This window comes from Myxocyprinus asiaticus, chromosome 25 (assembly GCF_019703515.2).
Source record: "Myxocyprinus asiaticus isolate MX2 ecotype Aquarium Trade chromosome 25, UBuf_Myxa_2, whole genome shotgun sequence".
NCBI lineage: Eukaryota > Metazoa > Chordata > Actinopteri > Cypriniformes > Catostomidae > Myxocyprinus > Myxocyprinus asiaticus.
Genome location: NC_059368.1, coordinates 870,068 through 884,388, shown reverse-complemented (window position 1 = coordinate 884,388; position 14,321 = coordinate 870,068). Strand labels below are relative to the sequence as shown.

Below are 14,321 nucleotides of genomic sequence, written 5' to 3'. Positions count from 1 at the left end.
AACTGAGTTATCTTTAATCAAATAAACTACATATTTTACGGTTTATTAATTTAATTTAGCTAAACATCACACAATTCAGTTTTGATGGAATTTTGTTATGCAATTAAAATTTATTTTCAATTTTCATTTTTTTGAAGATCATCATCATCATCCTTGTCAATATTATTTTTATGATCATCATCATCATTTTTATATTGGACGTTAAAAATAAACCAGAAATAATACAATATCAAAATAATGAATTTTTAGTTTTTATATACGGGCCTAATATATGAAAAATATATGTTATATATTTTATATCTTATAAAAACAATGCTAAATTATCACTTATAAGTTAAATTTTATATATATATAAGGGTAGTCTATACATTTGAAAAGTTTTAAAAGAATATTTCGTGTTAAGCTCAATCAACAACATATGTTGCATAATGTTGATTGCCACAAAAACTAATTTAGACCTGTCGCTTAAAAAAAAAATCATATATATATATATATATATATATATATATATATATATATATATATATATATATTGTTGTTACATTAAGGCACTTACAATGGAAGTGCATGGTGCCAGTCCATAACCTTTAAAATACACACTGTGTAAAATATTGGAGGTGGGTATTGGTAATTTTGGAGTACTACCAGGATAGTGTGTCCATTAAAACACATTAAATCCAGTTCACAGTCTCATTGATCTTTTATTTGATCCAGCAGCATAATTAGATATCGCATGAAGTTTATAGGCCAAACGTGATGAGTCCTTAAATGTTATAGAAGGTATTGGAGGTTATTGGAAGGAAGGCTTGTAAGTAACTGGAAGAACTGTTCTAGGAAGTGGCTTGGAAGTAATTGTTATAAATTCACAAACGCAACACTTTCAAGAGATAAAAACACTAAAAGGACAGGAGATCACAAGCCACATTCAAAGCACTCCACATGGAGTTCAACAGTCCACCAAGGCAATTACACTGACTGGTAACACGTGGAGCTCCAGCGGGTGGAGCTGAAGCAGTATTGAACTAGTGATCAGCTAGGTGGCAAAATAAGTGGAAAAGTATAGACAAGATGTACACATTATGTGTGTTAATATGAATTTTGTGTGAAACCCTATGATCCGGATACTGGATATAACTTTACACAGAAAAGTTTAGTAAGTGATTTTATCACACTAAAATCATGTTAATATGTGCACTACTTATGCAATATCGCTATAATTTTAAAACTGTGTGTACTTTGATGTTTATAGATTGGGCTCCATTGACTTCCACTGTAAGTGCCTGTAAGTGTAATTGTGAGAGTTTATATATATAATATATATATATAAGGAGGGACTAGTTCAAATAATTGTGGTAGTCAATATTATGCCACAAATGCTGTCGATTAAACGTGTCGACTGAACCCTAAACATTCCTTTAAAGGTTTTAGGATTGTTTTTTATGTTGTAACACTTGCACAGGCGCCTTCGGCTCTAAGAGCTGATCTGGGTTCAGTTTTACGCACTTAAATCCCGTGTGATTCAGCGGTGAGTAACGTGTGAAAAACTGATCTTAGATCAGCACACACCCATTACAGTACATATTATTTCGTATAATACATAAAAATTATTTTGTGTATGTAAATGTATATAATATACGTGTTGGATAATATTTTTAAAATTGTATTAAAGGGACTTTGATATTTTTGTTTATTTTTATTCAGGCATATGAAGGGCAGTCATTGTGAAGGACCCCGCCCTGTTGTGATTGTCAGCGCTGGATCTATTTATTAATCATCTCTATTTCTGATATTTTTTTTATTAATTTATAAGCGTTAAAATGCCCTTGTTTGAAGGCTTGGGCAGTGGAGGAGAGAAGACAGCAGTGGTTATTGATATAGGAGCGGCGTACACAAAGTAAGTGACTTAATTGAGGGAGTGTAAAATAAACAAGCTCTTCTGTCGTGAGTACAATAAATGTGTTGTTTTCATCACATAACTACATATATGTGCATACGTGTTGAATAAACAACTGGAAGTTTGCACAGAAATAGTGAAGCTGAGTTATGTTTCACTAATCAAAATGTATCATATAGAACTACTATGTACAATAGTAGTACCAGTGTAGGGTGTAATCTGATTACAAAGTAATTAGTTACTGTAATCTAATAACGTTTTTAAGTGAGAAGTAGTGGAACGTATTACAATCGAAATTCTTGCATTTAGATTATAGTTACAATTAAGTTGAATATTTAGTATTAAGTACATTACTTGGGTTACACAAATTTCTAAAATAATATTTTTGGTGTAGTATAAATTGTAAACATGAATTGTTTATATTATGTACCCCTGTTTGCTTTTCTGTGACAGCTGATGGGATAACAACAATGAACAAGAAGGAAATACAAACATTATTGTGAATATAATTAAAGGAATATTCTGGGTTCAATGCAAGTGAAGCTCAATCAACAGCATTTGTGGCATAATGTTGATTACCAAAAAAATTAATTTAGACTCGTCCCTCATTTTCCTAAAAAAAATAAATAAATAAATAAAAAAAAAAAGAAAAAAGCACAAATGTGTGTTCCACTGAGACACTTACAATGGAAGTCAATGGGGTCAATTTCTAGAGGGTTTAAAAGGCAAACATGTGAAGCTTATAATTTTATGAAAGCACTTACATTAATTCTTCTGTTAAAACTCATGTATTATTTGAGCTGTAAAGTTGTTTAAATTGTCATTTTTACAGCAGTTATGGGGTTTGTTGCCATGACGATGTAATGTCAACAAAGTTGTAAAATTGTCTATAACTTTACACAGATGCAGTTAGTAAGTGATTTTATCACAGTAAAATCATGTTAACACACATATTGTTTATGTCTTGTGTCTATACTTTTGAAACAGTGAGTATTTTAATGTTTACAGATTATTGACCCCATTGACTTCCATTGTAAGTGTCTCACTGGAACACACATTTGTGCTTTTTTTAAAGAAAAGGGGGGACGAGTCAAATATTTATTTTGTGGTAATCGACATTATTCCCAGTCGAAATCATTTTTTGCGGTAATCAGCATTACGCAGAGTCGAAATCATTTTTTGCGGTAATCCGCATTACGCAAAGTCGAAATCATTTTTTGCGGTAACCCGCATTACGCAAAGTCGAAATCATTTTTTGCGGTAATCCGCATTACGCAAAGTCGAAATCATTTTTTGCGGTAACCCGCATTACGCAGAGTCTAAATAATTTTTTGCGGTAATCCGCATTACGCAGAGTCGAAATCATTTTTTGCGGTAACCCGCATTACGCAGAGTCTAAATAATTTTTTGCGGTAATCCGCATTACGCAGAGTCGAAATAATTTTTTGCGGTAATCCGCATTACGCCGAGACGAAATCATTTTTGCGGTAATCAGCATTATGCCGAGACGAAATCATTTTTGCGGTAATCAGCATTATGACGAGACGAAATCATTTTTGCGGTAATCAGCATTATGACGAGACGGAATCATTTTTTGCGGTAATCAGCATTATGACGAGTTGAAATTATTTTTTGCAGAAATCGACATTATGCTCAGTCAAAATTATTTTAAAGTAATCAAAGTAATTTTAGAGAAGTAATTTACTATTTTTGAGTAATTATAACTGCCGTTATACATGAATATAGCAATCATTCAGTATCATCATGGTACTTCCATGTGATGTTGTCATTATATTACCAAATGATATGCTTAATTATTTGCATTATACAGTATATGAATTGCTATTTGGTGAATGTAAAAATGTAGGCTATATTAAAAGGAATCCTGTAACCGAGTATGTTGAGCATGTCTGCAGAGTTTTTATTATTTATTTACAAATGTCTTACCATGTTTATGGACATATTGCATAAATAAGACCTTAATGTGTAGTTGATTCTTTGGCACGCTGGTTATTTCTTTGGTGCAGAATGATGAAAGGTTTTGTTCTGTTTTCCTGTTTGTGATGTGTAGATGTGGTTTTGCTGGAGAGACGGGGCCGAGGTTCATCATTCCCAGTGAAATTAAACACCCTGGATCTCAGAAGGTGAGTCTGGAGCAAGGTTGTTAATACGCTTCATCTTAAGAGATTTCAGATTTGGCTTTTTTCCTCAAGTGTCTTCCAGGGAAAGTGCTTCTAAGTTAAATAAATGTGTCTCCCGCTTTTTCAGGCTGTTTGTGTCGTCCAGTACAACATCAACACAGAGGAGTTGTATGCTATTCTGAAGGAGTTCATTCATCTGCTGTACTTCAGGTAGGAGAGATACTATGCGTTTTAGTGATATTTGTTTAAAGGGATAGTTCACCCAAAAATTCTCTCATTTGACTCATTTACATTTATGCATCTGGCAGACTAATCCAAAGCAACTTACAGTGCACTTATTACAGGGACATTCCCCCTGGAGCAACCTGGAGTTAAGTGTCTTGCACAAGGACACAATGGTGGTGGCTGTGGGGATCAAACTGGCAACCTTCCGCTTACCAGTTCTGTGCTTTATCCCACTGCGCCGCCACCACCACTACTCCGGCACGACACACCCTCATGTCGTCTCTAACTCGGATGACTTTCTTCCTTCTGCGAAAAAATAAATAAAATTATTTTAATGGCGATATGATCTAGTCTGTTTGTCCATTCAATGCAAGTGAATGGTGACCAGAACTTTGAAAAAGCTCATAAAGGCAGCATAAAAGTAATCCATACAACTCCAGTGGTTTAATCCATGTTTTCTGAAGCGATCCAGTTGGCTTTGGGTGAGAACAAACCAAAATGTATCACCTTTTTCACTGTACATCTTGTCATCGCAGTCTTCAGGCATGATAGTGATTTCAAGCTTGATTACAGTTCCTAGTGCTTGATGCATGCACAGAACGCAAAATGATGCTAGTAAGTGTAATCGAGCTTGAAATCATGATCGCCAAGGAGACTGCTGATGTCAAGATTTACAGTGGGGGGGTCCTGGGTAGCTCAGTGGTAAAGATGCTGGCTACCACCCCTGGAGTTTGTGAGTTCGAATCCAGGGCATGCTGAGTGACTTCAGCCAGGTCTCCTAAGCAACCAAATTGGCCCGGTTGCTAGGGAGGGTAGAGTCACATGGGGTAACCTCCTCGTGATTGCTATAATGTGGTTCTCGCTCTCGGTGGGGCGCGTGGTGAGTTGTGCGTGGATGCCGCGGAGAATAGCGTGAAGCCTCCACATGCGCTATATCTCCGCGGTAACGCGCTCAACAAGTCACGTGATAAGATGCACGGATTGACAGTCTCGGACACGGAGGCAACTGAGATTCGTCCTCCACCACTCGGATTGAGGCGAGACACTACACCACCATGAGGACTTAGAGTGCATTGGGAATTGGGCATTCCAAATAAAAATTAAAAAATTAAAAAAAGATTTACAGTGAAAAATTTGTTACGTTTTGGTCTGTTTCTCTCCCAAAATCGATTGGATCATTTCAGATGACATGGATTAAACCACTGGAGTATTATGGATTACTTTAATGCTGCCTTTATGCGATCTTTGGAGCTTCAAAGTTCTGGTCACCATTCACTTGCATTGTATGGACAAATAGACATCTTATCTCTGTTCAAATATCTTTATTTGTGTTCCACTGAAGAAAGAAAATAATACAAGTTTGAGATGACAGGAGTGAGTAAATGATGAGAGAATTCTCATTTTTGGGTGAATCTTTCCCTTGGTCATACCTGCAGTAAAAAGCACATGATGTAGACGGGTTTTATTTGTGCTTCTCTCTCATGATTGTGTCTGAACTCATGATACTGATTTCTCCCTTCAGGCATTTGCTTGTGAATCCTCGTGATCGTCGTGTGGTGATCATTGAATCCATCCTGTGTCCATCGCACTTTAGAGAAACACTCTCCAAAGTCTTCTTCAAACATTTTGAGGTAAAACTCCGTCTTGCTCTCATCCTGCAATCTGAAATACAGCCTCATCACAGCTCAGATCCTCTACGATATGTTTAAACCGAGTATTTGTGTCTGCTGTAGGTTCCGTCGGTGCTGTTTGGTCCGAGTCACCTGATGTCTGTTATGACTCTGGGCGTTCAGTCTGCTCTCGTGATGGATTGTGGCTACACCGAGACTCTGGTGTTACCAGTATCCATTTCTGACTTTTGCCACAAGTCGACATGAAATGAAAATGGACTTGTTTACTTTCCTAACATGTGTCCCTGGTCTTATTGTGAATGATTTATCAGTGCATGTTACTCTAAAGAACAAAAAATATGTCCACCTCTGAAATAACTTTCCTTTTCAGCTGATGTCACTTTGATTAATGTTAATCAATAGCCAAACAGCTTTTTAGTTGTTGTAGCAAATGAAATTTGAACACAGATGTAACTACTACAGTGTTATCAGACAATATTTATTTTCAAAAGTCTAAAGTGACCATGAGCACCGTATCATCTGATGCGGTTGGATGTGAAAACATGACCTTAACGGTTTATTAGATCTATGAAGGGATTCCGATCCTGTCAGCCTGGGAAGCGCTGCCAATGGGAGGAAAAGCCATTCATAAGTAAGTCCATATAGAATGTCACATCTGTGTTCTCCGCTGAACTAATGCTGTGTGTGTGACACATTTTATTTTTTGTGTGCTTTTGCAGGGAGTTGCACAGTCTGTTGTCCGAGCAGTGCACGGTTGACACAGACGCTGGCACAGGCCTCAATCTGCCCTCCGTTATTAGTAAGAAATATCTGTGTGTTTGAAATACAGTATCTGTCAGACTATTATTCCAGGTTTCTTTTCACAGTTGCCGCTCCACTGTCCTGCTATCTTGCGTTGATGTTTTGTAATCTAAATCAATAACGTGTACATTTTATGTGTGGCCTTTTTAAGCCACTGTATATTATATAAATATATCCAGTTAACTTTTGGAAAAATGTGCAGATTGTCCCAGAACTATTCCCCAATACAATTTTGATGAATGTATGTGAGGTGTGTTTTGTAGTTTGCAGTTTGACAGTATGGGGTCATTGACAAATAAGGTTGTCCGAGGTGATAAAAATAAGAAATATTTCAAAACACATGTGTCAAGTTCATAAACATCTAATCTTTGAGTTTGAAAAACATTTATAGCGTTTTGTACAAAAAAATGTATTTAATGACTTAAAAATGTCATGTGGTGCAACCATCAAGTAAAATGTATTAAAATAGTTTCCTTGCACTTTGAATACATGAGACAAATGTGCACAACTCAATAAATATTTTTGACATATATCATAAATTTTAAAGTCAAGAATATCAAGAAGTTTTCTCATGGTTGCACCAAATGACCTGAACCAAATGTGCCTTTTCATTAGAATGTCAAAATATTGATATTTAATGATATGATAAAAGTTCAGGAGACTCTAGGCTGTCATTAAAGAGTTAAACTTTCAGCGCACCGAGTCATGTGACAAAACAACATGGTGCCAACCTTAGGCGAGTTTGTCTTTCGGAGAAACAGCAATAAAACTACATCTGGTAAGAATCCAGCTCAAGTTTTCACATTGAAACCTGTTTGAGTCAAAAGATTAGAGTCTCTAGTTTCATCCGATATGCATTTTAAAAATCACATCGATTTATCATGAAACCACACGCTGTTAAACACAATGTCCACGTACGTGGCCAATAGGACTAACTTTCCATAAAAATCCTAAATTCACTGTGCATTATTGAGAATCAATGCAAGTATCCAAAAGCTGAAAATGTGTCTTTCAGAGGCTTTATATGGAGTTAGGCTGAAAATAAGGTGCATTTCAAACTGTTCTGAGACCAGTGCAGACAGAAAGCACACTGGAGGTTAAATCATTCACTAAATAGGGAGCAAGGGAGCATCCTATAGCTCTCTATGCAGTTAAGTGCATTCACTCCTAAAATCTGATCAAAAGTTCAGTTTCAGGCTGCAGATGATGTTTGGATCACTCAACATGTTTGACAGACATGAGACAATGATAATCAGTACATAGATTCAGAATTTATAATGTATCATTTTATTTTAACATGGTTGACAGTGATTGGATGATGCTGGACATTACTTTAAATCAGAATGTAATGTCTATAACATCTCAAAAACATGAATAATTAACACTCCTGGTACATAATTATTATATTTGATTAAACAAATCGGACTTTCTATAGCTTGATATTACTTAAAATTTCACAACTTAGTCCCGCTGTCCATATATGAGGACATAATTTTTAAGAAAACTATTTGCTCTAGAATTTTTTTTCTTTTTTCTTGTTATTATGTGCTAATAATTGCAAATCAAAAAGGGAAATGGAATATGCACACAGCAGTCACACGAGGGTCTCATGAGGTTAAATCATCACACACAGTCTTGTGGGTTTAAAGAGATCTTCCCTATTTTATGATTTTTGTCACATGACAACATTTCTACCTACATGTTGGTTGCACCACATGACTTTGTGTTTTTCAAATATTAATCCATTTTTAAAATAAAAAAGTTTCACTGCATTTTTTGTTAAGAAATAATAATAAAAGATTATTTAGCACAACTCATGCCAAAGAATTTCAGCTTTTAATGAGACTTTGAATTGTTTTTACTGTGTCCGGACGGTTGCACCACATCACATTTTTGACTTTAAGCCCCAGAAAAAATATCAAATTGACTTTGAAATCAGTAATTGAAAACATGTTCATAGAAGAGGTGTATTTAAGTAATTGTTTTGTGTGAATTGCATTTGTAATGTGGACTAAAATAATGAGCGTCACGTCATTGACCCACTGTCTTTTATTTGATGTCACAGATGCTGTTTCGGAGGACGTTGTGGAGGATATTAAAGGTCAGCAGAACATTGAACTCCTCATGCACATCATTTGTCTCATGTTTGGTGGTTTTTGAATAACTTACTGTATTTGTCGTGTGTGTATATAGTGCGGATGTGTTTTGTTAGCGACTTGCAGAGAGGCATGAAGATCCAGGAGGCCAAATTTAACATAGATGGATCAGCTGAGGTGAGAGAACATGCTTTGAAACCTTATTAGACATGCTTTCACACTCTTAAACCATCAGGAGTTGACTACACATGTAGTATTGCCAGACTTTTGAGTATCAGCATGAGGTCTGGTCCACTTCAGACAAGAAGAGACCGACATGTAATGTGAACAGGCACGTATCTTTTTGTTTTCATGTGCCGTTTAGGGGTGGGTTTGTCTGAGATTATACCACAATAACAAAACAAACTCTTGCACAGCAGTGGTGCCCCTGCGACCAGCTTTACAGAAAACAGAAGACATCGTGTGTTCATCCTAAAGTAATAAATGCTAAGATTATTGTGGCAGGGAGGAGGGCGGGGCCGGGTCGTGATGCTGCACACTCGGCCCCTAATCAGGCTAATCAAGCCCTCGAGAGGGATAAAGGCGACCGGCGGCAGTTCAAGAGAGAGTGTTACGGGCAGCTGGTCCTGTATGTGTTTATGTTTGTGTCTTTTTGTTTTATTAAAAGATAATTTATATTGTCAAGCCGGTTCTCACCGCCTCCTTTCCATTGAACTTCGTTACACTGGGGAGGAGGCGAGAACCAGCTTGGCGATATAAATTATCTTTTAATAAAACAAAAAGACACAAACACATACAGGACAGCTGCCTGTAACACTCTCTCTCTCTCTCTCTCTCGAGAACTGCCGCCTCCGGTCGCCTTTATCCCTCTTGAGGGCTTGATTAGCCTGATTAGGAGCTGGGTGTGCAGCATCACGACCCGGCCCCGCCCTCCTCCCTGCCACAATTATGTTGCAGAGGTAACTTAAAAACAAAGTAGAATGTACCATTTTACTTTTCATTTCTTGTTTACATGCTAATAAGTTCCTTTAAAAAATGTGTGCACCCTGACTTCTGTAATTTGCATAAAGCCAGCCGTGTGCAATAGACTGTACCTCAGGGACTACTAAGTGTCCGAATATTTACAGTCAGATCTTGTTGCCCCATCAGAGACCTGCTCCTCCTCCAGATGTAGAATATCCATTAGATGGCCAAACGATTCTTCATGTTAAAGGTTCCATCAGGTAAACACCAGCACACCAGATATTATTTTTCTTTTAGTAAACTCAAATTTCACTCGTGAGATCACAAGTTCAGTGTCTGTCTGTGTTCTGTCTCCGAGCGTTCTCGTGTAAACTGGGATGATCTCTCTTACAAGGTTTTGTGTATTAATCTGACCCACATTCTGAGTGATTCTAAATTGAACGTGTTTGACTCTCTTTCCAGAGATTCTGTGGCTGAGATGTTGTTTGAACAGGATAACGAGGAGAAATCCATTGCCACTCTGCTGCTCGACACTTTGGTTAAGGTACCAAACGTTAGAACTTCAGATCGGCTTATTGTCTGTTGCGGCTACACACACATCTTGTCCAAGCACATCCGAACACATGTACAGTTAAAGGCAGTGCTAAATCTGATGATGGAATTGACAGAGGGATTTTATATCATCCATTTAGCATCGCACACTTGCACCGACACTGTCTTAGAAGTGTTTATGAAAGTTTCAGTCTTTTAAACAATGTGATACTTGTTAGTGGTGTTTTCTTAGACAAGCATCACTGTTACTGTTGTTCATGCGTAATTTAAACAAACGCCTAAACGTTCTGTGTAAGTGGTCTAGACATGGATGATACCTCAAATCATGTGTGTTGTTGAGAAGTGTGCTGATACTTTACTAACAGATCACACTTACCATTTACACCTGAAAAACCCCATAGACTTACATTGGAGGAGAAGGAACTCCAGATCTAGAGAACAGAAATCACAGAGACCCTTTTCACTCGAGACATTAAATGAATATTCCGTGTTACAAGTTAAGCTCAATCGACAGCATTTGTGGCATAATGTTGATTAACACTCGTCCCTCCTTTTCTTTAAATGTGTGTTCCAGTGAGACACTTACAATGGAAGTCAATGGGGTCAATAATCTGTAAACATAAAAATACTCACTGTTTCAAAAGTATAGACACAAGACATAAACAATATGTGTGTTAACATGATTTTAGTGTGATGAAATCACTTACTAACCACATCTGTGGAAAGATATAGACAATTTTACTTCGTTGCCATGACGACGTAAAACCATAAACCCTAATGTGACAGTTTTAACAATTTAACAGCTCACCCCTGGAGTTCGCTAGCTCACTAGCTCAGTTCGAATCCAGGGCGTGCTGAGTGACTCCAGCCAGGTCTCCTAAGCAACCAAATTGGCCCGGTTGCTAGGGAGGGTAGAGTCACATGGGGTTAACCTCCTCGTGATCGCTATAATGTGGTTTGTTCTCGGTGGGGCGTGTGGTGAGTTGAGCATGGTTGCCGCGGTGGATGGCGTGAAGCCTCCACACGTGCAATGTCTCCGTGGCAACGTGCTAAATGAGCCACGTGATAAGATGCACGTGTTGACGGTCTCAGATGCGGAGGCAACTGGGATTCGTCCTCCGCCACCCGGACTGAGGCGAATCACTACGCGACCACGAGGACTTAAAAAAAAAGCACATTGGGAATTGGGCGTTCCAAATTGGGAGAAAAAAATAAAATAATTTTCAGCTCAAATAATACACAAGTTTTTAACAAGAATTAATGTAGATGCTTTCTGCCTTTTTAAACACTCCAAAAATTGACCCCATTGACTTCCATTGTAAGTTTCTCACTGGAACACACATTTAAAGAAAACGAGGAATGAATCAAAATTATGTTTTGTGTTTTGTGAAATCATAACTTTATGCCACAAATGCTGTTGATTGAGCGTAATTTGTATTGAACCCGGAATATTCCTTTAAACAACAACTCGGACCACCTTAGCAATGCCCTAGCAACTGCATAACAGCATGTTAAAAACAACTCGGACCATCCTAGCAACCACTCACAACACCCTAGCATCAGTGTTCCCAACATTCATCTTGTTTTTTGTTGTTTTCTTCAGTGTCCCATTGACACTCGTAAGGTTCTGTCAGAGAACTTGGTGATAATCGGTGGAACGGCCATGCTACCTGGGTTCCTGCACCGCTTGCTGGCTGAGATCCGCACACTGGTGGAGAAACCGAAGTACAGAGATGCTCTAGCTACCAAGAGCTTCCGTATCCACAGCCCACCAGCAAAACCCAACTGCACTGCCTGGTTAGGAGGTGAGCGAGGGAGGCATAAAAGAGAGCTACTCATACCTGCTGGGCTGTTTTCACGCTTGGTGTGAACCAGTTCCGTTCCACTAGAGATTGGGTATTATGATCGACTAGTGGTCCAACAACCAGTCGATTAGTGGGGTAGACTAGTTTCAGGTTAGATTCGATTATATTAGTTTTTATATATTCAGCATTTAATGTGCTGACTGAGTGCTGTGCATTAGAGACAAGCAGCTATGAGCAATGCATTAAACTTTAACAAGCAAACTATACTTTATCAACAGTGTTTCATCTCTACAAGTTAGGTCAGATTGCTTTCATGCAACAGAAATATGTTTTATAACAGTTCATGATGTGTTTTATGCAATAATACGATTTAATGCCAATGTGATTTTTTTTTTGTTTTCCCATGTAGGTGCTATATTTGGAGCTTTGCAAGATATCTTGGGCAGTCGGTCTGTGTCCAGAGACTACTACAACCAGACGGGCCGCATCCCGGACTGGTGCTGTCTCAGTAACCCCCCACCTGATTTAGTTTATGAGGCAGGAAAAACCCCCCCACCTCTGATGAAAAGGGCTTTTTCCACCGAGAAATGAACCACACTCTGTACGTCCTCTGTCTGTCTGCTCATTCACAGATGCTCTTTTATGTTTACGGCATATTACCAACAGAAATGACACATTTTTCATGTTTCTTGTTCTGTAATAATCTAAAGTCCATCAGACTTGTCAGCTGCACTTAAGATGAAGACTGGGACAAAACCACTAGAGGGCGATCAGCATCATAACAGATCATCTGCAGGCCTCTGCAGTACTAATATATGGTTGTGAATGTAGCAGTGGTCTTGTACAAAAATCTTTAAATAGAAACGTTAAAGGAAATGAGAGAGAAATGTGCCACTTCAGCTTTTTTTTGTAAAACTCTTGGCAGAGCATGCCATTTACCTGGCCTGAACAATTTCTGCTATTCTCGGTAATGCATGAAATTTAGGTCAGTTTCTTTTTTTAAACATCTGTGTCTGTTCTAATGCAAGCAAAGGACATGGAAGGTAACTTGATAGATGTCAAGAGAAAATAAATCCAATATATATTATCAATTATATTTAACCACAGGTTTTGAAACTTTCAGTGTGTTGAAAAGGTGTATTTATTTGGTTTCTAAAAGAATAAACATTCCAAAAATATTCTTGGGTTCTTCTGTTGTTTTGTTGATTGATAACCCCTTGTGCATCAATAAAAAACAAAGTTACTCAGAGGTCTGTGTCAAAAAACTGCCATAAATATTTTCCACTTTCAATGAGTTCATTTTTTTTTAACCAACATCAGTCCTCCTGATCATAACTACCAAATATTCATTCAATTTCAGGATTTTAACCCATTAAATGCCAGTTTGTTATATAATGCCACTGTTGTTTTTAATGGAAAAACAACACAAATTATTTTCCATATACTAAATGCTAAGGGGAATATAAAATCACAGTCTGGGATATGTCAATGATTAGCAACAACATTGATTTTGATGCATTATTATTTTTGTGCAGTGTCAGATATATATAAAAATCAGGAACTGAGGACAAAAATGTCCACGACAAAAAACTGGCATAAAAATATTATATATTAATATTATTTTCCACTTTCACTGACTTAGATTTTTTTTAACCAACATCAGTGCCGATCATAACTACCAAATATTCATTCATTATTAGGGTTTTAACCCTTTAAATGCCAGTTTGTTTACATAATGCCACTGTTGTTGTTTTTTTTTTTTTTACACACACACACACATTTCTCAGTACACACATACAAAACACTCTGACATCCATACCAACACACCCACACAGTTTTAGCTGCATCATTTATTCAATTGGCCTGCAGTGCTCTATAATACAGAAAATAGGGGAAAAGCATGTATTTGCTCCATAGGCTAAACATGAGAAAAATGGTGCCATCTGGTGGAAAATATTAAAAATGTAAATTTTGAAGCCAGGGCTCTGGAATGAAATCCTAATTGCACCCCAATTTAAATATGTTTATTTGGAGTCCCACAGAAACCCTACACCTATCCCTAAACCTAACCTTAACCCTCGCCCTAACCCTAAAAGTCTCTTGAAACTTTTGCAAAAGGAGCAATACAATTTAGACATGACCGATGCCAAGCTGAGAGAGAGCTATCTGCCCTTGTGCCCTGGAACATGAAGCGAATGTGTGCGCCCGACAGA

General features: G+C 37.5%; 1 protein-coding gene across 1 annotated transcript; it reads left to right on the top strand.

Moving 5' to 3' along the window:
* Positions 1 to 1,706: 1,706 nt before the first annotated feature.
* Positions 1,707 to 13,286, top strand: LOC127416328 (actin-related protein 10-like). The gene is made up of 13 exons (XM_051655631.1): positions 1,707 to 1,894; positions 3,966 to 4,038; positions 4,163 to 4,245; positions 5,783 to 5,891; positions 5,994 to 6,101; positions 6,455 to 6,522; positions 6,611 to 6,690; positions 8,758 to 8,793; positions 8,886 to 8,965; positions 9,938 to 10,011; positions 10,214 to 10,295; positions 11,907 to 12,108; positions 12,518 to 13,286. The coding sequence occupies exons 1-13, from the start codon at positions 1,818 to 1,820 to the stop codon at positions 12,697 to 12,699; spliced, it is 1,254 nt and encodes a 417-aa protein (XP_051511591.1). The 5' UTR covers positions 1,707 to 1,817; the 3' UTR covers positions 12,700 to 13,286.
* Positions 13,287 to 14,321: the final 1,035 nt, after the last annotated feature.